This window comes from Pyrgilauda ruficollis, unplaced genomic scaffold (genome assembly GCF_017590135.1).
Source record: "Pyrgilauda ruficollis isolate IOZ18807 unplaced genomic scaffold, ASM1759013v1 scaffold228, whole genome shotgun sequence".
Classification (NCBI taxonomy): domain Eukaryota; kingdom Metazoa; phylum Chordata; class Aves; order Passeriformes; family Passeridae; genus Pyrgilauda; species Pyrgilauda ruficollis.
Window position 1 is genome coordinate 44,482 of NW_024522317.1, and position 27,462 is coordinate 71,943.

General features: G+C 51.9%; 1 protein-coding gene across 1 annotated transcript in view; it reads left to right on the forward strand.

Moving 5' to 3' along the window:
* The window catches only part of CNTFR (ciliary neurotrophic factor receptor), an 84,554-nt gene that overhangs the window by 44,043 nt on the left and 13,049 nt on the right, over positions 1-27,462 (forward strand). The window contains exons 5-7 of the mRNA XM_041468692.1: positions 17,613-17,730; positions 18,541-18,707; positions 25,767-25,930. Coding sequence (XP_041324626.1) covers positions 17,613-17,730; positions 18,541-18,707; positions 25,767-25,930 — 449 coding nt within the window. The remainder of the gene's footprint in view (positions 1-17,612; positions 17,731-18,540; positions 18,708-25,766; positions 25,931-27,462) is intronic.

A 27,462-nucleotide genomic window follows, 5' to 3' on the forward strand; every position in this document is an offset into this window, starting at 1 on the left:
GCTGCTGCTTAATGCTTCATTACAGGCTGTTATGTGTCTCCTGCACTGCCCAGGAGAGCAGCAAGGAGGGCTCTGACTCTATTTAATAACTGTTTCATGGCTCCTAATTGACAGATAAAAACGCTACTAACTCAGTTTCATCAAACACAAACCATGGGCAGGAGCAGCGGTGCCCTTTTGGAGCCAGGGTGGCAGCACGAATTTTGATCCATTATTTTGACATGGGAAATCCATAATATGCTAATCTGCCATCACAATGATGGGTTTATGCCTCACTTTTTCCCCCTGTTGGTTTTGGCTTTTGCAGACTGAGGGGAGTTGCTGGGGAGGGATTTGGGGAAGGTGGCCAGGGAAGACAGAGGAAGTGAGATGGTGGCTGGTGCTTTATCCTGAGGGGCCTTTCCCATGAGGGGCTGCAGCACCCCAGGCGTGGTGCTTGGCAGTGAGGATTGGCTTTGCAGCCTGTGCCCATGGGGGATCCCTGTCTGTTCACCTCAGGACTGTGCCTCACCCTGGCAGGTCCCCAGCCCCAGGACTGTCACACTGTTGTTGTTAGGCTGAGCCACACTTGTACCTGGGGAAGATTCACCAAGATTTTCAGCTCTGGTAGATAAGGACATATATGTGCTCAGATGAAACAGGTAAAGATTTATTATTGTAATTTGGAGATGCTGGTAAATCAGGGTGTTTCTCTGTGCCCTATGTGGTTAGCAGGACTGTGTCATTCCCTGGGGAATTCTCCTCCCTCTTTTTGCTGGTATAGGTGACCAAGTGACCCAGACTTCTTCCATGCTCTGCGCTCAGAAACTCCAGACAGAGAAACCCCTGCTCTTTCCAGGAATAGTAATGATAAATGTTGGGATTTAAAAGCCATATGCTGGACTTGAAACCTGCTATTCAAACAATTTGGGATTTGCCTTATCAGATCCCACATGGGGCTGGCACTCAAAAAAAAGTCTTTGGAAATGAGATTTTTCAGGGCTTTCTACTCCCATCACAATGACTGGAAACTTAAATACCAGCTGGGAGGCCCACAGGTATTTGTGACTGCTGCTGGGTTTGAATGGCACCCGGGGTGGGAGCAGCCTCTCTCCCAGGAGGCGTGGGCAGAGGTGGATTTGCAGAGAAGTGTTGAGGGCTCATAGCTCTGTGTAGAGCAAAGCAAAGCTGACGGCCACTGAAGGCATGCTGGGAAGATGAGAGGTTATTAGTAGTGAGCGCTTGAGGGAGAACGCGGAAGGTATTGATTTAAATAAAAATCACCATAACAGCAGCTCTAACAGTACCCTGTGGGTCACCTGGAGGAGAATCAGAGGCAGCAGAGCTCCAGTGCTGCCACACTCAGAGCACTTCCTAGCTGGAAGTATCATGCTGGAGAGAGCCAGGACTGCTGCCCATGCCCCGGAGCAGGGACAGGGAAGCAGGCACTATGCCAGGTGTGCAGCACACACTGGGACGCCTAAAGAACATCACTGTGGTGAGGTGAGGCTGGACCCACCGTGACCCACGAGGGCACACCGCACTGTTTGCAGTTCTGCTGGGAGCCGCAGTGCCAGGACATGGATATCCATGATCTCAGCCAGTTGCACAGCCCCGGTGGAGGTCAGATTCCCGTGGTGTGAGTCAGCTGCATTCCTCCCCAGGGTCAGCGAACTGTGCTGGGCTTCAGCGGCCTCAGCTGTCTCCTGCCCTGGCGCTTGCAGTGATTAACTGCACTGGGGATGCTCGGTTTGGGTGGACAACACAAAGGCTAAGGGTCTCAGGTCGGCTGGGGACAATTTCAGCGGCTCCTCCATGGGAGAGGAGAGGAGCAGAGCAGTTTCTTGGCCACCCTTCATACCAGGAGTGCTTTTATCAATGGGGCGTGAAGGGGTGATAAAATGCTACCAACTGTCCCCATAGACAGCTAATCCATCGGTATGGATTTGTTGTTAGGGAATCCGGCAGGCCGGTGCGGTTCCTTGTAGCTGGCTGTAACTCTCCTGCCGTGGGTACAGCCACCTGCAACACCAGCTGTCCCCACCACGATATGGAGCCGTGTCATGATGTGCTGTCAGCAAACAGAGATGTGATGCGAGATTACAGCCAAGCTGTCAAGGCAGAGAGGGTCTCAGCACGTAACAGAAGGGTTTCTCCACTCCAGGGATTTTTGGATGTGGAGTTTTTAGTGTGGTTCCATCTGATCAGAGTGCTTCCATGAGAACTGGGTGTTTTGCAGAGGAAACCTCCCATGCCCTTCAGCTTTCCCATCGAATCTGGGCAGACCATCTGCTGGACCTGCTGGACAGACAGCACAAGGTGGATCTGCATTACCAGATCTCTTGTCACTTCCTGCTCAAGGGAATTAAAACCACCTGGAGCAGCCCCCTTCCTCTGGGAGGACGCAGCTTCCCTCAGGCCAGCTCAGTCTGGTTCTGACACTGAGCAGCACATGTAAGGGTCAATCCAGCGCATCCATGCACTACAGTCAGCGAATGGAGACACCCAGCCAGCCTGGATCCAGCCCTGGTCCTGCCCACTGGGCCGTCCTGGGAGCATCACACACCTGATCAGTACCAGCTTCCCTCTGAGGACAAGGCAAAATGAGCAAACTCACCTGCACTGGAAAGGCTGCTGGGAGTGGTCAGCTGCCAGGAGCTGTGGCTGGGAGCTCCCCATTGCTTTCTGTGGCACCACAGTGCCTGCTTGACACTCAGACTCTGCACTGAGACAGTCACTCAGGTTTAATGTCCCTGTAAATTACATGTGTGGGGCTTTTTTCCAAATCAACACAACCTTCTTGTAGATGTGAAAACCCCAGTGCAGCGCCGCAGCCCTCCCAGCAGCACCCCTACACTCTGCACAACCCCTCAAGGAGCTTATTTCTACATGGAAAACCCCACATGGGGCAAAACTAAAGGAGCACAATCAAAATCCAGCTGTCTGGGGCTGCACAAGCCTTGCTGTCAGTGAGTGCAAGCCAGTGGTAGTATGAACACAATGTCAGCATCTGCAACAGGGGTAAGGATATTTCCAGCACTCTTAGAGGCCAGCTTACAATGCTGGGATTCTCTCCAGCTAAACCACTTGGGTTCAGATTTTCACTAACCCACCTCATTTCCTCATTTTTCTTAATCTCCCAGCAAAAGCTGATGGCTGCTGGCTGCTTTGACCAGCTCCTTGCCTGGAATTAAAGGACAAACTCCTGGCCACTGGTGCTGCAGGGCTGGCTTGTCCTAGGACGATGGCAGTAGAGAATAAAAGAGGGGTAATAGAGAGTAAAATTGCAACCAGAGAACTTTGGCCAAGCAAGCCAGCTTTGTCCTCAAGAATTACAACATGATTGACCCCAATATCCTTGTACCATGGGAAAAGGCAGATGTGTGCACCCCCTGCAGCATCCCTGTGATGTGGGATGTGAGGAAGACCTGGGGGCCCAAGGCTGCTGCCTGCCCTGCTGTGTGGCCCCTGCAGGGCAGGATACTGCTGTGAATAGATCCCTCTTTGAAGGGCAGCCAAACTGCAAGGAAAGCATTCAGCCCTGATATGAAGACTTCCAATGGCAGGGAATCCTCTTGAGACTTTGGCAAGCTCTTCCAGGTGTCAAAAACATTTACCACGTTTTATTCCTTTTTATCAGGCACTGATCTCTTCCCTGTGGTGACCAGTGACAGGACCTGAGGGAACGGCCTCAATTTGTGTGTCTGGAGAGACGTAGGTTGGATAATAGGAAAAGGTTCTTCACCCAGAGGGTGGCTGGGCCCTGGGACAGACTCCCCAGGGAAGTGGGAAGCAAGCACCAAGCCTGACAGAGCTCAAGAAGTGTTTGGGCAATGCTCTTAGGCACTTGGTGTGCCTAATCCTAAGAGCAGGATTTGATGATCCCTGTGGGTCCCTTCCAACTCAGCATATTCCATGATTCTGTGAAAATGCTGCAGACAGGTGTGTACACCATATAAAGGAAAGATTCAATTTGCTGTCCCCAAGTGTCTGTCTGTCCCCATCAGGCACAGAGTCGAGACAGATTGCTTAGCCCAACCAGTTCCTTTCCAGGTGGTTAAAGATAGATAAAGGCAACTGAGAGCATCAGCCCAGCCCTTCAGAGAGGTGAATCCAGCTCTCCATGGTAATCCTGCAGTTTCTCACCAGGCTTGGCTCCCATCAGGCTGGCATCTCTCCTGACTCAGGGCTTGGGGAGGACGAGATCTGCCCTGCATATCTTCACTCTATGCCAAAGTCTTCTAAATTCTGCCTTGAGAGACACATCCCATATCTTGAAAGGCTTTTGGCCATGTCAGGGCCAAGATCCCCGTCTTGTAAACCCTCAGCTCAGGCAGAGCTCAGGTGGTTTTCCTTACTGAGATCTATTGGCAGCTTTACTTTTAATAGCATGTACGTGATGTGGAGTGGGATAGACCACTCCAGCTATGGCTGGCACATTATAAATCTCAGAAAGAAAAAAAATGCAAAGGGCCAGGAGACTTGAGGGGGGGGCATGAAAAAAAAAGCAGAAGAAAGAGACTGTTTTCCCAGAACCCTAAAGCAGACAGGGGTGGGGAGCGGGAAAGGCAGGGTCGTATGGCTCGCTGGGGCAGAGTGTGCAGTTGTTTATACTGGAAATGAGTTTCTGTTTATTGCAAGCTATGGTGGGGAGACCACAAAGTGAACGTAAAACAAAATGGGAAGGGTGTGGGAAAAGTCAGGGGAGGGGGAGCGGGTGCCTTTGACAAACTCCAGAAGTCACGTCCAGTAATAAATCAAGCCGGGATCTGTCCCGGGACACAGGACCCAGAACATCTGCTTGGGCTGCAGGGAAGCCAGGCAGGCGAGAAGGGATCTCCCAGCCTTGCCTGGGGCCAGGCAAGAGACAGAGGCTTGGTCAGCTCAGCCACCCATGGGTGCTGAGCTCAGCAGTGCTCAAATGCCTGCAGAGGTGACTGAGCACCTGGGGTTCAGCAGGGAGCTGCACTCGGGGCTGAGGGATTTAACAGGCATCCTCTGTCAGCCTCTCCATCCTCAGTAGCCTTCCCTTAACTGCTCTGTGCCTCCATTTCCCTGTAAGGTGACTGTAAGGTGGCATAGGATGCTTTTCTCCCATCTACCACTTTTCCCAAGCCTTGCAGCAATTCCCACATGGGCAGGCAACTCCTGCATCATTTCAGAGCTTAGGCATGGTGTAGGTGTCACCAGGAAGGGAGGTCCACTGCCCAGTTCCAGGGCAGCAGGAATTAGTATGTTAACGGGGCTGATGGTGAAATGAGAGACAAATCCCACAATAACTCCACTGGGACCAGCAACGCATCCATTCTGTGTACAGACTTTGAAGGTATTAAGTGCTAAGGATTTTGGTTTGACATCTGAATCCAGCTGCATTGTTGTGAGAAGCCCTTGCAGGTTATTGCTCCAGACCAAACTTCCATAAATAATCTATTGCCTTGGGTGTAGTGCTTCGGAAGGGGCGGTGAATGTTTGTTTTGCTGATTTAAGCATTCCCATCCTCTTCTTCCTTTTCCCCTTCCCTGGAAAATGGATCCTATTAAACACTGCAGATGACACAACACATGCCAATACATTTGCAACCCATTTTGGCTCATAGCGACAGCTGCTTTTGAGCTATAAACTTCCTCAAGTGTCCAAGTAAAGCATCAGCATGGGGGTGAAACAAAGACAGTGCATCTGCCCCGGTGGTCCTGGCCCAGTTCTTGCCTTTCCATCGCATATTAGTGCAGAAAGCAGGATAGAAAGCAACTGAGATGCATGTGTGAGTTAGGACCTCAAAAGTAATTTGAGTTTCACTATGCTGGGCCATGGTTTGAGCTGCTCTGCCATAAAGCCATGGGTGCTGCTGTGGGATCTACTCTCCAGAAATGCCTCTGAACAACCTTCTGGGCATGGGACAGGTACCAATGCTATGCCTCCATCATCTCCCTCTGGCAGACAAACTCCAAATCTTCCCATACTGGATTCTGGTGAGGTTCAACCTCATGTCACCACTGGAAAGGGCCAAAACTTTTCCCCACTTACTCCAGGCCTGTTGCATTCCTTCCCATGCTGCTGGTGACTTACACACCATGGGACAGATCTAACTGCATTGGCATTAAACCAGTCAGAGCTGTTTTCTCTGCTCCAGTAGAGGATGGCAAACTATTGGGCAAACCCAGACTGCTCTGCCCTGTCTGTTTTTTGCAGCACAGCTTTGCAGCTCTCATCTGCAGCCAAGCCCTGGCTCTCAGACCTGTCCCAGCTGCTCACCTCATCTCAGAAGGATTGTGAGCCATCTGTGTGCATCAAGAGGAGAGTCCCTGTTGCAGGAGGTGTTTGCAGTGTGCTTCTGATTCATGATACATGTGAGCCCAGACACCACAGCATCCTTATGCTGCTGGCAAGGTCCAGACCACAGGGCTTGCTCTTCACCTGTAATTTTCTGTGCAACGCTTCAGAGAGCACAGCAAAATCCTTCAGTGACTCTAATAACATTTCTCTCCAAAGCTCTAGGGTATTTCCCCCCCATCCCTGTGAAGTCATGCTTCAGGTCTGCTGAAATCCTAGCAAATGCCTCCTAAAATCCCCTGGAGCCCCTGCGACAGTTTATTGAGAGTCCAGGACTGTTTGACCTTGGAGGGTTGAGAGAGGGAGGGGAAGAAAGAGCAGCCCTAGGCTTCCCTGCCAAACTACTTGATCCTTTGCTGAGCCCCTTGCAGAGACCACAACACAGTCAGAAATCTCTCCCAGACCATCAGTGGGGTGTCTGGGCACAGTGCCTTCCTCTCTCCTCTGCCCCAGGTCTCTCAAGCGTGTTCCACTGTGCTGGGCAGTGCTGCTGCATGAACAGTGTGGTGTGTTCCCTAAAAAAGCAGCAGTGCCCCAACCACCTGTGCATGGTGCCCATCCCAGCATCGTGGCCCCCTCATCCTGCCCAAAACAGGTTTGTGAAGCTCTGGGTCACAGCTCCTTCCCTGCTATGGTGCTTGGAGTGTGCAGGAAGGTTGCCCACCCTGTGGGAGCTCTGTGCTGGGGACTCCCACCATTCCTCAGGAAATAATTAAAACACTGATAGCAGTATTTTTAAATGACAATAAGTGCTTTAAGTGCTTTTTATTTCTTCTTTGTTGTAAGCAAATCAGAGGATGCGTGGCAGGCTGCTGTCCTCCACGAGGCGGGAGAGGCTGTGCTGAGCATCCAGATTATCACTGTCGGGGCAGACTTGGCAAAGATGCTGCTATTGCCACTGATCCGGTGCTGATGCTCCCAGGGAAGGTGTGTTTGTTTCTGGGGTTTCGTTGTTAAAAGACCATCGATAAATTACAGGGAGTCCGGAGGAAAATTGATTAAAGAATTAAAAGATATCGTATGACCTAAAGGGGAGATTAGGGGAATTTAGTGAGGTGCTTGATGCAGAGTGGAGCTGCGGATGGTAGGGAGGGAGCAAAATGAAAACAACCTTGCAAAGGTGGTGATTAGAGCAGGTGGAAACAGTCTCTGTGAGTAAGTGAATTGGTTTGTGCCTCACGTTTTGTTTTGCAAATGGTAGGCTCTCACACACGGGTGGGAAGGGGCTCCCCGAGCTGGAGCTGCCCCGGCAGCACATGCCATAAACATCCCCTGGGGTTTGCCCGCTGCTGCTTGTGGGGATTTAAGCATCGAGCCAGGATTTGAGGAGGATGAGCGTCGTGTTCATAAAGCAAAAGGCCTTTTTTTTACTCAATTTCTTTACAGATGGGCTGGATAATGGGACCTCCCTTGAAGCTAGCTGAGTTAAGGACACAGCTATTACTTCCAAATGCAGAGAAGTCCGGAGCTGTGTGACTTACATCATCCCAAGGACCTCATTGCCTTAGGAAAAGAATGAGGCCAGGGTCTGATTCAGGCCCAGGATAAAAAAACAGACATTAGTAAAGAGAGCATGGTATTGAGTAGTGCTGTTAGCTGAGCTGGTATTGCAGCCCAATACCTCCAGAAATGCCACACACTTTTGTTTTTCATCTGCTTGAAGGACACATTTTGAGTGAGCTACAGAGACTGATGTTCTTACTGCCTCCACCCCAAGGTACCAACAGCACAGGGGAAATTTCAGCTTGAACTGGGAACACTTGTACTGTTAGTGGCATGTCGGGTATTTTCTCAAAGCCAGAGAGTGAGCAGCTATGGACTGATGTGGAGACCTCATTTCCCATGATAAATTAGGCATCTTCCCAAATGCCTATCATTACTGGGCTATCATCATCCCTGAGCAGCCAGAATAGCCCCACAAACCAGAGCCATCCCCTGTGGTGTCCATCTCAGCTCCATGCCCACCACGGCCCTGTGCTGTGGCTTTTCCAGTGTATCATGCAGAAGCACAGGTGGGATGAGTCAGATGGCTTCTCTGGATGTACCAAGGAGGCTGACTGCTGCTGGGAGGACTCTCACATATCCAGGGTGGGAACAGCATGGGGAGAAGCTACTTCTGGTCCTGTGTTAGTTCTCTACACCGACCTCCAGCATCTCCTATGGCTCCAGCCCAGCTGTTTTTGCGAGGAGCCTGGAGGTGGTGTCCCAGCAGGACTGCAACAATGACGTGAAGCTGGGCAAAGCCACCAGCATTACAGGGCTCTCCCACACTCACAGCAGGGTCCCAGGAGCTGAGGCACAGGCACAGGCTGCAGCTCAGCCCCAGGAGCAGAGCAGCATCTCACCAGGAGGTCTTGTGGAGCAGAAGGGCAGCCCCAAGGATGAATCGCTGACCAGGGGATGCTGAATCTGCATGAGCAAACCCAAATGCAATCAGAATGGCCAAACGCAGGATGAGCAAGTGGCTCCTCTGCCTGTGCACACGTCTGGTGCACCATGTGATACAGATGCCCACTTTTAAGCCTCCTGTCCTGACTGAATCCAAAGTAGAGCAGTCAGTACAGGCTCAAGGGCACGGTGGGGTCTGCCTTGTGAGGGGATGGAAGAACAGACTGCGACATATTCCTAGCAGAACATGTGGGTGAAAGGAGAGGGTGGTTTTCAATAAGTGCTGAAGGAAAGGAGCTTTACATGCAAAAGCCAGCGCTACTGTGAGGAGAAAGTGGGTAGGGGGGTATGTGTGCTTACTAACCACTCCCATCAGCTCCTCCTGCCCAGACAGGAGAAACCCAAAAATATTCTCCTCTGCTGCTGAGAGAGTCAGAAACCTCTTACGTCTTCCTCTCCATTTCCCATGGGGTGAGAGGCCTCTCTGCCAGCAGGTATTTCCCTCACTGGGGAAGAGGAGAACAGAGAAGGGGACATATCCAGACTGCATGTCAAGAGAGATGAAGAGAGAGGAGGCTTTTTTGGAGAGCTGCTGCCTGTTAAAGGCAGCCCACACTCCCCCACTGGGAGATAGCTGGTAATATTCGTGGCTAGCTTGTTGCTCAGTGCATGACAAAGTGCTTATAGCTTCCCTCCAGAGGCACCTCCTGGATAAATATACAACTTCCAGGAGTTCTGGTGGGACAGCTTTGCTGAGGATACATGGCTGTTGATGGTCCCAGTTGTGTCTGATCACACCTGGTATTTTCCCTGTCTTCTCCATCTGGAGGGAGGATGGATTGCTTTCTTGCAGCCATTAAATAAGGTGATGGAGGGGGCAGGGGCATTGCATGGTGTAGGCTGTGCAGTGGATTTCTGCCTGGAGCTGGGAAAAGAGAGAGAAGGAAGTGCTGAGTTCTCTGCTGCATGCAGTGCAGGAATGGAGGCAGGGGACCCTCGAGGTCTTCAATACCTGAAGAACCCTTGGGATCACCCTGCATTCTCCCTGCATGACCAAAAAAGGCACAGCTCTCCCAGTCAGCACATAGGGATGTTTCCTCTCTATGGCTTTTCCAGCTGAGCTCCCAAAGGAGGTTGTTGGGTGTCTGCAGGCTGCTCTGGTCAAGCCTTTTATCAAGGAGAACCAAGGAAGGCAGCTACTTCTCCCTGGAGACCAGGGCTGTGGTGTGCACCCGTGTGCACTGACCACAACCTCCTTGGGGTGTGGAGCAGTTGCTGGGGAACCCGTGTGTTACAAGGAAGCATCTTGTGCCTGCATTGCCTTGGCACAGTGTATCCAGCCCCACATCAAGGGGAATAGTCCGCTGGAAGGAGAAATTTTTTCAGCAGGGACTGGAAAATCCCATGTAATTTATGCCCTTCATCTTTCCCAGACATTTTAGAAGAGACAGGCCCAGCATTTGGGTGGGTGGGTGTTACAGGGGCATGAAGCTCTCCTCTCCAAATCCCAGCTGTGGAAAGCCCTGAGAATGTGCAGAAACAGAGCACATCAGCCCCCTGCTCTCCCTTCCCTGCTGTCTGGGCGTGGCAGACTGGCATCCTGGAATGCTCCAGCCCTGAGGTGTAGGCGGGGATATGCTCTCCATCCCCGGAGCCTCCCAAGGCCCCGTCTGCCGGCACTTTTCCCTCGTTTGCTGCGCACTCCCTCACCCCAGACCGCTCTCCAGGTCTCCAGGAGCTGGACGGGGGCCCGGCACAGTCAATCCCAGAGCAGCCGGTAACGAGGTTTGGTCATTACTGCCCGGGGCTATGTGCGAACCAGTGACCTGGCTCTGAAATGGTTTATGTTACATGCAAATCCCCTCGCAGAGGTGTTGGGGGAGGAAAGCCGGCCTCGCCGTGAACTCCCTGGGCTGATGAGCAAACCCCAGCGCAGCAGAGAACTTCCCGTGCCCGGCGGCTGCCGCATCCCCCGAGCCGCGGTACCCATCCCAGGGGTACCACACCGAGCACCGCGGCCCCGGCCCCGCTCCAGGACTGGCGGTGCTACTGTTATACACAAAACAATAATCAGCTGCCGTAACGAGGATGCAGAGTAGCTGAGCTGGCTTCCCTGCTGTTGTGCCGGCTCCAAGTGGAAACAGCTGCATTTGGTTTGGTTAAATGTTTTATTTACTCACAATTATCCCAGATAACAGGTTTGTGTTCGTTTGTTCAATATTTAATATTGTTTCAGAGCAAAGCTGCTCTTCGGTTTCTGGTGGAGGACTGGGGGGTCAGAAGGGACTTCCTGCTGTGGTGTGGTCCCAGGTGAAGGGTGGAGGTGTCCAGCATCCCTGCTGGGCATCACTCCCTAAGGCTCCCGGCCTAGAATGCATGTGCCATGGGAATAAAGTCACCTCCAGGAGCACAGCTGGGTTTGGAGTGCTGGTGTGCTCAGCAGGATTTCCCTGGGACAGCAATGTTGCCAAGCACCAGCTCTGCTGGACGGAATGGGAACAAGAGTATCTGTCATGGGTTTGGGATGACAGATGGCTTCTTCTGCCTAAATCATCTTCCCATAGCATCCTGCACCTTGGGAAGCACCTCCAGCAAAGGCTGCCATTCCAGACAACCAGCCCACCCTGTGTCAGGGTTGCCAGAGCCCCTCTGCTCTTGCTCTTTCCTTTCACAGATCAATGCTGTGAGGTTTGCTTGATAATTTTCTGGAGGCTGGAGAATGGTCAGGTTTGAGGAGCAGCTCTGCTGTGCTGGAAACAGCGTGGCCTCATGCACTGCAGGGTGGAGCAAACTCCAGAGAGCCTGTGATCACACTGGGAGCTTGCCCTGTCACTTTGGCTCAACGTGGGATGCTTCTCCCTCCTCTTCTCTTCTCTTCTCTTCTCTTCTCTTCTCTTCTCTTCTCTTCTCTTCTCTTCTCTTCTCTTCTCTTCTCTTCTCTTCTCCTTCTCTTCTCTTCTCTTCTCTTCTCTTCTCTTCTCTTCTCTTCTCTTCTCTTCTCTTCTCTTCTCTTCTCTCTTCTCTCTTCTCCTCTCTTCTTTTCTCTCTTCTCCTCTCTTCTCCTCTCTTCATGCCCTGACCAAAAATTTACAGCATTGCCTCTTGCCATGCTCACTGAATTTTCTGCAAGGGAAATGAGAAAATCCATAGCTTGGTTTATGAGCCCCAATCAGTGTAAAACAGGGCCTTTTAGAAATTTATCTGTTGCTGAGTCCACCTTTTTCTCTAGCACCTTCTTGGGGAATAAATTCTTGCTCTTTGAGCTGGGGAGATGGCTCCTAGGTGGCAGCAGGGTCGGGGGTGTTTGGCTGCAGCTGCAGGTGTCCCTGGCCGATTTTGGGGGCTGCCAGGGAGGTGCTGCACTGTTAAGTCTGAGGGCTGGGCTAGGTGCTGGCTGAATGTGGGCAGCTCTGGTGATTAGCTGGGATGCCTCACACTCCAGAGGGATATATCTTCAGTGTCTAATTTCAAGAGAAAGGAATGTCCCCCTGAAAATGTCCACTTGCTAAGTTTGGGGTGGCTTACACTGAAAGGGAGAGATGCAAACCCTGTCTCCATCATTTGCCCAGGTCACCCAGGAGGTCAGGGAGAAATAAACCCATCTCATCCTGTGCCCCTGCACCCCTGGGTTCTCTAGTTCTCTCTCAAATGAATTTTGCTGCATCAACTAAAAAAAAAACCAAAAACAAACAAACAAACAAAAAAAAAACCAAAAAAAAAAAAACACCCACAAACAAAAACACACACACACACAAACACACACAAAACCAACAAATTAAAAACACCTGCTTTATCCTTCTTGAAGAAGTGTTGGCTGTGAGCATGATGTTCCCAGAACATAGGGAGCATCACCTGCTGTCCTCCACACCCCTTCTCATCCTCACACTTACCCAGGAACAGATGGTCAAGGTGAAACAGAGCAAATTCAAAGCTTCACCTCCCTCCCTTTCTCCAGCAACAAAACACAGTTGCACCCAAACATTTGGGTCCATGGCAGGGACGGTCCCCAGCCACAGCCATGCTGCACTCCAGCGCAGGTGGCACATGGCAGACAGATGCTCCCCTGGTACACCTGGCAGTAGAAATATGATTTATTCATCATTGTTTTCTTTGTTGTTTCCTACCAGCCTCCTGTACACAAACAGGCTTTTAGAAGAGCGGTGTCAGATAAATAATACATCGTGCTGGCAGCCAGCATGTGCATAACAAAAGCATCTGTGTAGATGCGTGTGTGGACTAGCAAGGTCTGCTGCTCTTGTGCCCAGTGCTCAGTGCTGGCATCTTGTGCCCGTGTGGATTCCTATTGTGCTGTCCAAGCTTCTGCAGCTTTGCTTTTGGTCAGTTGGGTGGTTTTTTTGCTGTATTGGTACGTGCCCACCACACCACACCAGTGGTGTGAGAAAAGTCTGTGGGCGGTGATGTGTTCCTGCCATGGGCACTTGGGGTGCAAACAGCAGGAGTTTGGCAGCAGAACAGCACTGGTTGGGGGGTTATCCCCCCGTGGAGGGCAGCACGGGGCTCCTGCCCATGTGCAGGCAGGCTGTGTCACAGCTGTACCTCTAGCTCAAGCACATGCTGCTGTCATGGACCCTGGAGTTTTTGCTGGCCCAAGACAAGATGATGAGTTATGCAGGTGACCCCAAAAGCACACTATGGGCTCATTATCCCCCATCAGCCCAGCACCTGAATGTGCCCCAAGTGCACCAGAAAAAATATCTCCTACAGAAGTGTTTGAGAGGCCTCTTAAAACTTTTATTGGTGCTATTTTTTGTATCCCTCCACCTGTGGAGCAAGGCATCTTTAGTACATTCAGCCCTCAGCAGGAGAGGAAAATTATAACTGATCCATTTCAGAAGCCTCTAAAAGTGACCCAAAATAACTTTTCTATATATAAAAGTGTCATGATTTTAATGTCCATTATCTCATGACCTAGCAGAGCTAGGAAAAGCTCTTGTACATCATTTTTAGTGGTTTCTAAAATGGATTGGTCACACTTTCCCCCTGCACAGTGGGACTGAGGGTACAAGGACAGCTGGGCTTCAGAGATGAGGAGGGAAACAAAAATCTGATTCTGTACTGGTGTATCCAGAGCTGTTTCATCCTCTTGGACCACTCGTGGTGCTGTCCCCAGCTGAGCAGAAGTGCTGAAGCTGTCAAGTGACAGCTGTTTCCAAAAAGCTGTAGAGACAGAGTTAAATGGAGGCAAAGCACAGGGCACTGTGTGGTGGGAAAGCCAACTCTATTCCTGCCACTGGTCTTTTCAGGGATCTGCAGAGACAGTGACCCTGGCACCAGCTTTCACTGCTGTGGCAGACCCAGATTTTGCTGGAGCATCTCATAGTTTGTGAGCCATGTGCCCAGATGCGATGTGCTCAGCTCTGAGCTCAGCTCTGAGCCTTTCTTCACCTCACCCAGAGCTTTTGCAGCGAGGCTGGTTGCAACCCAAGCCTCTGGGAAGCTGCCACAGCCAGGCATTAAACATGCTGGGTTTTCAGAGAGGACATCAGCAGAGCACATGGGAGAAGTGGCTCCCTGCCATGTAAGAGGTTAATAGACAGATTAGAGAGGGCAGGAGCTGTTTGTGGCAAAAGGAAAAGAGCTCTGCTTTTACAAAGTTCAGCAGCTCCATGAAGCAACACAGATGTAAGTATTTGCCAGAATTAGGGAGGCTGTGTGCAGGAGCCTGGGGAGGAGTGCCCAAGTAGCTCAACCTGTTGTTCCGGCTGTTTGTGGTGTGGGGCAGGTGCTGAGAGCTGGACATCATCTGAGGGAGGATGGAGAAGATTGGAGCAGGACACCCCACACCCAGCAGCACTGCCTAAAACCTCAGGGCAGAAAAAGCCTTTAATGCTGCTCCCTTGATGGCTTTGTTTTCCTCCATTGCCTTTCTTGCTCTCTCTGTTGGCCTGATGGGCTGGCCCACCTCCAAAGACAGCATTACAGCGCGCTGGATCGATTGGAGCCTGCAATTTTATTTGCTGTCTTTAAGAGCCTTTGATGGGCAGCATGAGCTGTGCCAGCGAGTGCCTTTCCTGGGAGAGGAGGGGAGAGGAACAAGGTAGCAGGCCACCATCTGCCACAGGGAGATGAGGAACCTGCCACCAGCTTGGAGAAGATACCATGGCTGGGTGGGCAAAGAGAGCCCTCCTGGTGCAGCAAGGCAGCTCAGAAGGGGCTTGCAGCCCTGTCCTTTGTGGTGCCTGGCAGTGGTAGCCACGGTCACCCATGTGGTGTCATGGTCACAGCCCTCTGTGGCACACTGCACAGGCCTCACACCGTGCCATGAACCTGCTGCCCAGCAAGGTGGAAAGTGGGGTATCTGCCTGTCAAATCCCTCCTGGGACACCTGTGGCTCTGGGACTGATGGCTCTCTGCAGAGATGGAGGTTGCAGGAGTGTCTATGTGACAGCTTGTGTCTGCCCAGAAAAAGAGGGCAAAGGTTGGGCTGAGACAGGCTTCATACAGCAGCTTCCCTTTGGCTGCATCCGTCCTTGAACTCTGCATCAGGAGGGCACGGATGCGAGGATCATTTTGTCTCCCTTCCCCAGTCTCTCCTTCGACCTCTGGCTTGCTAAAAGACACCAGAGGGTAAAAGGTGGAGCGTGCTGGGCACAAAAGGTTGGGGCTGCTGTTGGGGACCAGCCTAGAAGGAGAGGGCAGGATTTTCTCGGCATTCAATGCTATGGAAATGGGCATCTTCAAAGGCTGCTGCAGAGTGGGGATCGAAGCAGGATACAGGATGTGCAGCCCTCCCTCCTCCTCCCAGCAAAATGAACCTGGAGGAGTGAGCCCGCCCCAGCCTCCTCAGCGGAGGAATTAGCACAGATCACAGAGATACTGGAGAGAAGGGAGATAAATTAGCCTGAGATGGACTAATTGTGGCGCATAGCAGCGCAGCATCTTGGGCCTTGCTGGTAGGGCTGGACCCTGCAGGACTCCAGGAATGCTGGAAAAAGCCCCGCCCGCTTCAGCCCGGCTTCCCTGCCACTCCCGCTTACGGACGGAACAGCTGAGCGCAAGCAGCGAGTGTGCGAGTCACCTACGGTGGATCCCCAGTGTCCCCAGCATCCCCGTGCAACATTCCCAGCCCCATCCCGGTTTGCCGGGTGCCGGGCAGGTGCTGTTAGCTCACAGTGCCACCACGCGGTCACCCGGCACCCAGAGGCTGTCCCCAAACCCCCTGAACCCCTTCAGCCCCTGCGGGACACCTCCCGACCCCCAGTGCACCCCGCAAGCAGCAGTGCTGCCCTTGCTCCCGCAGCAGGGAAGGGGTTAAGGAGGCTGCGGGCAGGAGGAAGAGGATGGGGCTATAGCAGGGATCAGGCCCTTGTCTCTGGCTTTGCCATTAGCCATTCTGTTTTGATGTGGAGGGTCTGCTTGAATAATGTAACCCGGAGGCTCATTAACCAGGTCTGGCCTTCGTCTGTCGGCTGAAGGCTGAAATGGCCATCAGGAGGAGCGCGGAGCGCAGCGGCACAGCCTTCCCTCCCGCCGGCCCCTCTCCCACTCCCTCTCCCTCTCCCTCTCCCTTTCCCTCTCCCTCTCCCTCTCCTCCCTGCTCCCTGACTCGGCTGCACTTGGCTCCCTTATGAACTGTTTGCGCCCTCTAAGCCCTGCCCCAGGGCGCCGGCGGTGCGCAAAGCCTGTGCCTCGGTTTCCCTTCTGTAGACCGTAGCAGGCTGTAGACTCCAGCCGCAGCTGGAGCTCATTCCCGAGAAAGCCGTGCCCCAGGGGCACCCGGGCTGTGGGGCTGAAGAGGCTCTGAGTTTGCCGGGTCTGCTCGGTTTGTTTCAAACCACCTGCTTGGAAAGAAGAACTTGTCCTGGGATATTCACAGCGGATGGATGGGGATGAGGGCTAAGGAAGGAAAGAGGGAACACCACAGGATCAGACAACCTTTCCAAGGGGAATCCTGGTGCACATCCAGTCCAGTGTATTTTATGGCAAGGCACTGTGCCAGGGTGCTGCTGTTAGCAATCAGTGCAAGTGCTTGGGTACCAAGAAGAGTTGACTTTGGTGTCAGATCAGGTAAGATTTTTAACAAAAAGGGCAAAATTTATCAGCCAAAAGGTATCTAATCTCATTCTTTGCATGCACCTTCCCCCAGCATCTTGCAGAGTTTTCCTGCAGCCCTTGCTGTGCTCCTGCAGAAAGCAGAGTACACTGCACATGCATCCAGGAAAGCCAAGTACAGCGTGAACACTTCACTGGGTTTAAAATCCTCTTCTGCCTCCAACCTCTAGGATCAGCTGACGACGAGGCCAGAGGAAGGCTGCTCCCACTGAGTGCTCTCATGCTGTCTCCTCTTGCCTGTGCAGCAGAGCCAGGGATGCTCTTCCTGACACCAAAAGTATTAACATTCTTAGTCCTCTTGCAGAGCTGGATTTTCTCCACTGGTTTCACGTTGTTCCTCCTCATATTACCAGTGGTCCTTCTTCCTCCCTTTGGCAACCTCTGATCATTTGGAGGATCATCCCTCCATAAGTTTATCACTCCCCAGGGATGTGGCAGACAAAGCTGTGAGCAGTGTAGATTAATGGGGTCAAGAGAGCAGCACCTCCTCCTCATCAGCCACATCTCTGTCACAGCCCTGAAGACGATTTCCCCTGGTACCTGCAAACCATCTCTATCACTCCATCCCTCATTAGAAGCAGTGAGCTGCCCAAGGAGAAGGTGAGCTTTGCACAGCCCAGCCCAAAACAAGGTGTCATGGAGGACCTCAGCAGAAGACATGGGACAAAGACCCCCAGATCATTCCAGCATCTGATAAGCACAGGCCAGGCTCCCCTTGCAAACTCTCCCTTCCCAGTCTGGCAGCAGCTAGGAGTGGTGGGTCATCCCTCTGCTCAGAACTTGGTGATAACCCCACCTCAGCAGGTTAATTAGGTTAATTACCCTTTCTCTTTCCCTGGCAGCCCCCCCGAAGGAGCCAGTGCTGATGTGCCGGTCCAACAACTACCCGAAGGGTTTCTACTGCAGCTGGCACCTGCCCACTCCTACCTACATCCCCAACTCCTTCAACATCTCTGTCATGTAAGTGTCTGGGAAGAAAGGGTGCAACAGAGTGAGTTTCAGTGCCCGCAGCCCGGAGCAGGTCTCAGGTAGTGCCATGAAGTCTTGGGGCACTGGGTCTGACCTGTGCTGAGCATATGGCATCAGTGTCCCAGTAATGGGTATGGGGAAGGATTTTCTGGGGACATACAAACTGGATGTTTGGGATCAGGACTTTGCGCCAAGAAAGTTTCAATCTCCTTAGAAGGGACCAGGAGAGTCCCCATGCCCCAGGTCCCCTTTCCACGCTTCCCAAGACCATTGCCTCTGCACCACTTGTCTGTAGGGAATGTTGTGCCTGCTGGTTTTTGGCACATTTGGGACATCCATGCTCTTTTCTGGTGTAAGCTGGCTGTTGTTGGGCAGCAGCAGTGTCTCCCACCCAGAACTGGCCATGGGCATGGCATCATTCCCTACCCTGAGCCAGAGTTCTGGCACAGCCCTTATACGGGCTGATGCCGTGTATTATCTGAGGTTTGTGTCACCATCAGGAGACCTTGTTTGTCCCATGGGAGGGCCAGACCCAAACCCAACCCCAGCAGGGTCCCATTCTTTCCTTGGGGCCAACATGAGGATGTTCACTGAAGCCTCTGTGTAGGCTTAGGAGAAAACCTCACACACAGGAGCCCCCAAAATTCCCTGGCAGGAGGAAAGCAGCCCTTTGTCTGCAGCAAGGGCTGGTGCATGGGGACCATTGTCTTAGTGGGGATGCAGAGCTGCACAGTCTGTCCTCTTCCTCCAGCAGCTTGGGTGCATCCACAGGTAACTGTTCTTCTCATCTCTGCTTTCCAGACACGGCACAAAAGACATGGTGTGTGAGAAGGATGCCGTTCCCAAAAACAGGTGTCACATCAGATACATCCAGCTCTTCTCGACAGTGAAGTACAAGGTGACTCTGACAGTCACGAATGCTCTGGGCAAAAACTTCACCACTCTCACCTTTGACGAGTTCGCCATAGGTAACTTCCACAGCAGCAACTGGCCTCTCCAGGGCGGTGCTGGGCTTGGCTTGCTCTGCATTGTCATCCCTTGGGAAGATGGGGCAGGGAAAGGACTGGCTCTCCAGGTGGAGATTCTGCCTATCCATGGAGTTGAGGTCTGAGCCACTCTGGCATTCCCCCTGTGTCCCTCCCATTCTCAGGGCCCTGCTGGCACCTGAGCATCCTGGGGGAGCCAGGCAGGATGCCCACAGGCAGCCTCCATGCTGGTCACATCAATGGCCTGGTGTCATGTGTGATCCCACTCCCAGTGGTCCAGATCGCCCATGGTTGCCGAGTTCTTCCCTGCTTGGGGTGCTGGGGAAGAAGCTGCCACATATTAGGACAGAGAGCTGTGAAAATTGTGAGGTCCAAATGGTGTTGCCATTCTTACCCCTCAGAGTGTCCCTAAAGGAGAGGTTTGGTGTATGTACTGGAAGCAGAGTCATGGGAACTAGGAGTGGAAGAGACATTAAAATGTCCCATTCTCTTGTCTCCATCCTTAGTCAGGATAAAGCTTTCCTATACTCAAGTCCCCCCAGCCCTTACCTAATATTGTCCTAAGAACCCTATTCCTTCTTTTGCACCTGTTCACTGCCCCACCAGGACTGCTGTGCAGTGTGGGACAGGGAGCAGCAGGCCCTGTGGACTGGGGTGTCCATGTCCCAGGCTGTGCCACAGGGATGCTTCCCAAACATGTCCAAACCCAGAGCAGAGATACACCCCTGACTGTGAAGGGTGGGCATGAACTGAGCAATCCAGTGCCAAACACAGCAAAGCAGGGAGCTTTTGCCACCATCCAAAGCCGGATTACAGCTGTGACATCCTCAAAGAACAGGAAAAATAAGAGAGACTGGAGTTCAGGAATACACTGGAAAACAATTTTCTGGTTGCGTGTGGCAATTACTGCACCTGAAAAACAAATAAGTGAATAATTAAAGTGCAGCCAGTGGTTGGTCTTTGCCTTTGATGTGCTGCACATCACAGCATGGAAAAGCTGGAAGTGCTGGAGCGCAAGAAGAGGAGCTCCACTGCTATACCAGATTTCCCCTTTGTACCCCAAATCCTGGAAAATATCAAACAAGGCACCAGCTCTGAACAGAGCAGGGAAATAACTTTGGAGCAGGGACTGTCCTGCTGTGTGTCTGCAGCCATGGTCCATACCTGAAGCTTGTGTTCATCAGTGCTTTGGGAATGCCAATAACAAGGCAGGGAGCTTAGAAGGGAAGTGGTGGAATTTCAGTCACTTGGGTGCCTTTAAATGGAAATTATTGTGTTTGTGCAAGATACACTCCTTAAAAATGAAGGTAACCTCCAGCCTGCATGGCCCTGGACAGCAATTAAGCAACATTTTCCAAGTTCCTTGCATTCCCTCCTGCAGGAGTTCAGGGCACCCTCTCGTAACATCTGTATCCCACCCATGCCCTGCCTAGCTTCCCAAACATCTGCTCCTCCATCCAGCACACAAGGGCAGCTCCCCTGGGGAAGCACACCCAGCTGCAAGCCTCAGGCATCCCAACACCAGCGCAAAGCTGGATCCAGCCCAGCAGTTTGAACTCAGCCCTGGTCAGAGGAGTGGTGAGCAGAGGCCAGCACTGCCCTGGGCCAGCCCTTAGCACGGGTGTACTATTGCTGCCTCTTGCACAAGTGCCTGGAAGGGTGCAGGGTGCCAGGACACGTCTCAGAGAGGTCACACCACCTGGCATCACCTGGCTCCAGAATGGCATTTGGGGAAGAGGTGATGGGTTGATGCCAGTAGGAGAGGCCATGTCCTGCACCAGCCCACTCCCATAACCAATTCAGTATCCAGTGCCCTTAAAATCTCCATATGCTGCACGAGTGTGAAATACTCCTCCTTGGATCTGGAATGGGTGCCATGCAGCAGCAGCACAGACAGGGTGGTGACAGAGTGCTGAAGCAGGCAGTCACAGCTTAGCAGATCATTACAGCATCTGCTGCTGCTGAACAGCAGCCACCTACCCCGAGTGGAACTTCTCCTCATGCCATCCTGGTGTTAAAACAAGTGCATTGCTGTGTTGCTGCATTTTGCTAGGCGGTTTTGCCCCAGGTTGCCTGCAGTCCTTGCTGAAGCTTCGGTGTCTCTTCCAGCTTTCCTCTCTGCAGCTGCAATCCAGGACTGTGTCCCAGCGTGGGGAGTTCTGGAGGTGTGGATCTAGCATCCAATAGGTTCTCTGGGGATCTCAGCTGGCCCAATGAGCTCTTATCTGGGAGATTTTTCTGGGTTTCCCTTTGCTAGATGGAGGGTGGAAAATCTATGGCTCAGGGCAAAGTCGCTGCTTTTACTCATTGAGAAAATGCTGAGTGGGAACATTGCAACATCTGCACACATCCTGCTAAAATGAAGAGACAGTGTCAGCCAGAACCTGTGTGATGCTTCTCCAGAAATCCCTGGGCTCTGGTTGTCAGAGCCTGCCTTGTGTTTTCCCCTTAGCCTAGAGAAAAACATCATACCTCCTGCATGAAGGCTGAAGTGCAGCCACGTAGCTCAAATCTCGTGCCTTGCTGGGGACAGAGCAACCTGAAGCCAAGGAGAGAGCAGTGCAGGGCAGGCAGCTCTCCCTCCCAGCACCATCTGAGCTGGGAGAAGACCCTCTGCTGGGGTTAGACTACCCATCCAGCCTGGGCAAACACAAAAACCCCCTGGGAAGGAGTGACCTCCTTTGGTTTTGCTTCTTCACTCCTTTCTCCATCCCTGAAGTCGCCAGAAGAAATCCCTCCCCTGGCTGCTCGGAAGATGGTCTCTAATTGAGTGGAAAATGACTGGTACTTTCTTTTGCTGTCCTGAGCCCATGCCTTGCTAGCGGCTGTGCCGTGCTGGTTATTAGCAGCCAGCTGCAAAGGGTCACTCTGCATTGTCATTTTCAATGATGACTGGAAAAGCTTTTCCAGCCCTCTGGCCCCCATCTCCTATTGGTAGGAGATGTGGACTGCCTTCTTCCTCATCTTGCTCCTGCAAATTGTTTTCATAATTACATCTTCTGCAAAAATATTGACATTAATAGAGGTGAGTGCGAGGAGGTCCTGCAGAACCCTACGGACATCAGGGCTCCAGCCTCAGAGAGGAGGAAAAGGGACTATAGGGAAGAGGACCTGGAGGCAGAGGAAGGTGCCAGGGAGGAGTGAGGTGGTGTGTATGGAGCTCCCACCTCCTTCATGATGGCTGCAACAGCATGGGGACATTTTCAGCCAGCTAGGATACAACCACACCTTCCTCACTCGTGTTTCAGCCCAAGAGCTGGTTTTTTGCATTCCCCAGGAAAGCCAGAACAGCACCATCAGGCAGCAACATTGGCATCCTGCCTCAGCACCTTTCTCCTCATACAGTCCTGGGGAAAAATATGACAAGATGCACAGCATTAAAAGGAGGAAGGCAGCCTTGGATGGGGCCTTGCAGGTGTGGATACCTTTGTCAAATGTGCTGCCCTTGCCTTGTGTGACCTTGGGAAGGTCATCTGATCCTTCCAGCTCCAGCTCTGGGGTGATGAAGATGCAGAGCATCTCAGAGAGGCTGCATGATGCCCATGTATGTATGAAATTCAGAGTCTTTGAACACAGGTATACAGTTGCCTAAGCAGAAGGTCAGTTCAATTCATACTACTTAGGAAGGCAGAATTAAATTACCTAGACTGACATTTGGCTAAGACATGGAGTTTAATATCCCTCTGCTCATTGAAAATGCCAGGGGATATTTAATGGCTGCAAGGGATCCATTTTAGTGCTTGTTGGAGAGACGGGATGGGTGACGGGCTGCTCCATGCCACAGGGTCTCAGCTGCCTTTTTGAACGACCAGATTCATTTTGAGACATGTCTGACAACAGCCAGGGGCGATGGATAGCTGAAGACTCGCAGTTAAGCGTGAGCGTGCAGCGCCTTAAGGAGAAGCTGCTCCCTGGTGCTCTTCTCACACTTCAAGCCCTCTCTTAGACACAGCAGCCAAAAACCAAGCAGGAAGAGCTGTGAGTAGCCTCCTGGCCAAGTCCCCTTCCCAGGAATGTCTGATGATGCTCCCTTAGCTCTGCAGGATAATATTACATCTGGTTTTATAGCCGCTTAACCAGTACTCAGCCTAATGCCCATCATCCATTATTATTATTACTATTACTGCTTTTATTACGTTACTGCCTGCAGGCCCTCAGTGAGGACAGGGCTCTATTATGCTGGCTGATGTACAGCCAGACAGCCCCTGCCTCACCATGTGCAGGCTGAATGGAGGCAGACAAAGGCTGGGGAAGGAGGTGCACTCGTCCCTGTCTGCGGGGTATAAAGGACTCCTTCAAGGTCATATAGAAATCAGAAAGCTGGACACAGCCTGTCTCCCCTCACTCCTCAGCTGGCCCCTGTGGGACCAGTCCAGGTGTTTCCCGTGATGAGCACAGCAGGATGAGGTCTGTCCTGAGAGACATAGGTTTGTCCTCCCTGGACTGGCTGCCAGAGGTATGGTCCCCTCTCCTGGCTGTTGTGTTCCTGTTGCCTTGGAAGGACATGGCAGGAACAGTTTTGGCTCTGTGGTTTTGGAAGAATTGGCCCTGCTGTGCTCTTGAGCCTGGGCAGGAATCCTGTGGATGGAGGGACACATGAGGAGGTATCAGGGACTTTTGGTTGTCCTGTTAACATGCAGTGCTGTTTGAAGGCTCATAGCAGCCAGGAACATGAACTTGAAGCCAGGGCAGCCTTCCTCTGTGCACCAGCAACAGTGTCCAACTCACAGGAGAGGGCCTAGGGGTCACATCCCTGCAAAATGGGCAGGTGACTCCCACCTCAGCCTCAGGGCACTTTTTTTTCTGGCTTCCTTTAACAGTCACAGTAGTATTTCTTGTTGCTGCCCAAGCACATTTGCCATGCCCAACTGAATTTAATCATGCCTTCAGGCTGGCATACTAAAAACCAGGTCCAGGCCCCCTGCATTACCCCAGGGAGTATCCATTGCATCCATCACTAGCCCAGCACTTTCCTTCCCACTTCCTCGCTGCAGAGCTCCAGTTCACAGTCATCTGCATTCGTTCAGCCAAACAGACTTTTGTTTTGCAAACCCATCCTGCTGAGCCAACGCTGGATTTATACTTTTCCGTATGTGTTTGGACTCCAAGTCCCTGTCGATGGAAGCTGATGTCCAGCCCCAGCCCTGGGATTCGAAGTGAGCAGTGGAATTGCAGAGCCATCTGGAGTAGCTCAGCACAGCACAGCCCCAGCGAAGCGTTCCTGCTGCCGAGGATAAAGCTGTAAATGGAAAATTGTGCCCCATCCTGCCACAGAGAGGAGTCTGTGAGAGTTGGCACCTGTAGTCAGGCTCACAGGTGACCATCCTCTGAGCCTGAAATGACATTGGGAAGAGGAAGCTCTCCAGCCCTGCTGGCACCTGCTGTGACAGAGGGGAGGTGGTGAAAGCCAGTGTGGTGGTGAAGATGATGGTGATAAAGGACAGCAGCAGGGTGTGTGCAGGGGTGCTGAGCAAGAGGAGGCTGGGGAGACAGAGGTAGAGTTGGGCTGTGTTGGGGGAAACAGGTCCCACTAAGGTAGCTGGGCTGTGGCTTCACTTGAGCACCTTTTTGCCTCACCTGCAGACAAGAAAGTGTGTTCTCAAAGCATCACAGGCTGGTTTCTCCTGAGAGGAGCAAGCGGTGGCGCTGCAGGGACAGTTGCTGCAAAGCCACCATCATTCTGGAGCAGGGGTGGCAGCAAGCAGCTCACATGTGACTGCACTTGCCCCAGACTGGCCACGCATCAGCATCTGATCCCATTTGAGTGAGGGAAGGATGTCCTTCACACCCAGAGCAGGGCTGCAGGCAGGCTCAGGTGGTGAGGGAGCAGCTCACTCACCACCACCTCCTTCCTCTCTCAGGGTAAGCAAAGCTTCAGTGAGGGCATCACTTCCCACCCACAGCAGGTGGACCCTGGAGTCAGCATGAAGAAGACCTCTGACTGCAGGGCAGGAACTCTTCCAGGCAGAAGGGGCTCCCCACAGCCCCATCATCCCTCCCCCATCCTGGGGAGGGGAGTTTGGTGCTGACATCTTGACAGGCTTCTGCCTAAGGCGGTCAGAGCCTGGGGACCATTGCTCAATCCAGAGATTTTCAGGTCAGGAGGGATCCACTTGCCTGCCTGTGGACTTGGAACGGGGTTAAGTGCCTTCCCAGGACAGGAAGACTCATGTGCATTGCTATTTTTGGAGTGCACAGAGAGCCTTCATCCACCTCTGGCACAGCTGTGTGCCTAGCTCCATGTGTCCAGCTCCTTCCTGACCATGATTAAAGGATAAGCATGGGCGTACACAAATTTTTTCAGCTTTGCTATTGCAGTTGGGAGTTTGAGCTGTCAGGATTTGATCAAACCCTTGGCAAGGAGCAAGGACTGCTCTGCAACAGGCAGTGACATTCATCACAGCCTGTCTGTGATGAGCTTCCGGCACTCTGGAAGTAGCTGCAACATCAAAGCACGTTGTATAGCTCACAGCCAATTAATATTCACCTGAAATACATGGCAGGTAGCAAGAAAATATTCCCATATCCCAAAAGCAGAGCAGGGCAGTGAGAGAGAGAGCTGGGGTGGAAGGTGACCAGGGCAAATACGATGTGCCAGTGCTTTGAATCCTCAAAACCCCAGCCCTGAGCCCAGGGGCCAAACTCTGCCCCATTGTTGTGAGGCAAGTGGGCTTGAATGTGTGTCAGACTCACAGAAATCAGCAGCTGCCAGGGAAGTGCAAGATTTTGGCATGGTGGGCTCCTCATCCTGATCCAATTAGCCCTGTGCAGGAGGGACGCTCTCTGCCATGGCCCAGTTGTTTCCACGTGTCTGCAGTGCTGTCACCTCTGTAATGGTGGGATTTTGAGCCAGGACAGCCGTACAACTGACCGGGACAACAAAAGGTGATTTGCATCTAATTGGTTTGGGGAAAGGATGCGTGTTGGCTGCTCCTCTTGGAGAGCACATGGTGCGAAGCCCAGACAGCTTTGCCAAGGGGTACAAAGGAAGCATGCCACATGCAAAGCTTTGCCAATCCCCCTTTTTTTCTTCTCTTACAGTGAAGCCAGACCCTCCGGAGAGTGTGGTGGCCAAACCTGTGCCCAATAACCCTCGAAGACTGGAGGTGTCATGGCAAAACCCCTCATCGTGGCCTGACCCTGAGTCCTTCCCGCTGAAGTTCTTCCTGCGGTATCGGCCTCTCATCCTGGACCAGTGGCAACATGTGAGTGATGCTGCACTGCCTGGCATGCGAGGGAGAGGGGCGAGCTGCTGTCTGGGAACAAGCTGCATTATAAAAACGTGTTCAGGGACAAAAAATATATATATTTACTGTTCAGGCAACCTGGACCCTGTTCCTCTCCTTCTCTTTCTCATTGCTTTTCTCTTCCTCTCCACCTTTTTTGTAGCTCACACTCTGCCTGCAAATGGCTCTGCAGCCTCTCCCTGCTCCGCATTTTCATCCATGGCCCCTATCTACTTTCCATACATATGTTCTATATAAAACTTGCCAACGAGATGTAAAAGGCATTTAAAGTATAAATGTCACCACATTTAAATGTGCCTCTGCCACATTTAGATTTTGAACTGGAGATAAAATACCGCTCACTATAACTCAGAGCACAGTCACTGAGCAATTGCTGAGATCTTATCGTATTTCTTACTTTTATTTCTTGTTTCTTTAAAAAAAAAAATAGTCAGTGAAATCCTTGGTAGCCTGGAGGAGGACAGATTTCATTTGTTACTGCAGGAAGATAACAAACAGGCTTTTTTTTTTTTTTTTTTAGAGAGAGAAAAAAAAAAAGGTTTTTTTTTTTTTTTTTTTTTTTTTTTTTTTTTTTTTTTCCTTTTTTTTTTTTTTTCCTAAACCTCTGTGTGCTGCTTTTATGCTTGAGTTGGGTAGGAAAGCATTCTGTGGCTGGAGAGGAGGTGCTGCTGCTCTGCCACAGCTCATCCAGCATCCCTTCTGTGCTCAAGCTGGGCCAGCTGAAAGCCAGTTAGGTGCTTTGCTTGATAAAGGATTTTGCTAAAAACACCAAAAGTGAAATAAGAGGCAGCACTGGGTCCCTGGCACCTTCATCAAAGAGGCAGGTGGGATTTTCTTCCAGCCAGCACTTCCTGGAGAGAGAAATGTTGGAGGAGTGGATGGGAGTTTTTGCTTGTGGCTCTGCGAGGTGTCTTGGTAACTTCTTGCATTTGCTAGGGATTTTTGATGAGGCAGCACCACAGGTTGTGTTTCAAATTGCGGTATTTCCTGGTGGCTCTGAAAATAAGATGGTTTTCCTGCTTGCCTCTTTGCCCTTTGCTTTTTTCCTAGTAGTGGGAGAGCATCTGTGGAGCATCCAGAGGGGTTAGAAAGTTTGGGTATTAGTTTTCTATAGGTATGGTTTTTTTTCATCTGGGGAAGGAATACTCAAACTGTAGAAGCTGTGTAAAAAGGGGAAGATTTAGTGGGAACTGCCAAACAGAGCACTGATTTTTTTCCCAAGGTGTGCAACTGTTGTGGGAAAAGCTGGTGGTTTTACTCTGTCACAGCCTGACCCAGCCAAATACCCTGGTTTGCACCCAAAAATGGTGGGGTAGCCACTGAGCTACCTCCTGCCTCAACGCCCTCGGGGTGGCTGGTCCCTCCGTCACTGGGTGTGGGGTACCATAATTGCAGAGTCAAGCCATGCCAGTCCCCTCTGGCAGAGCCCTGAGGGGATGCTGTGGCCTCTCCATCAGCTCCCTCAGGCAGGCAGTGACAGGTGAGGTGGT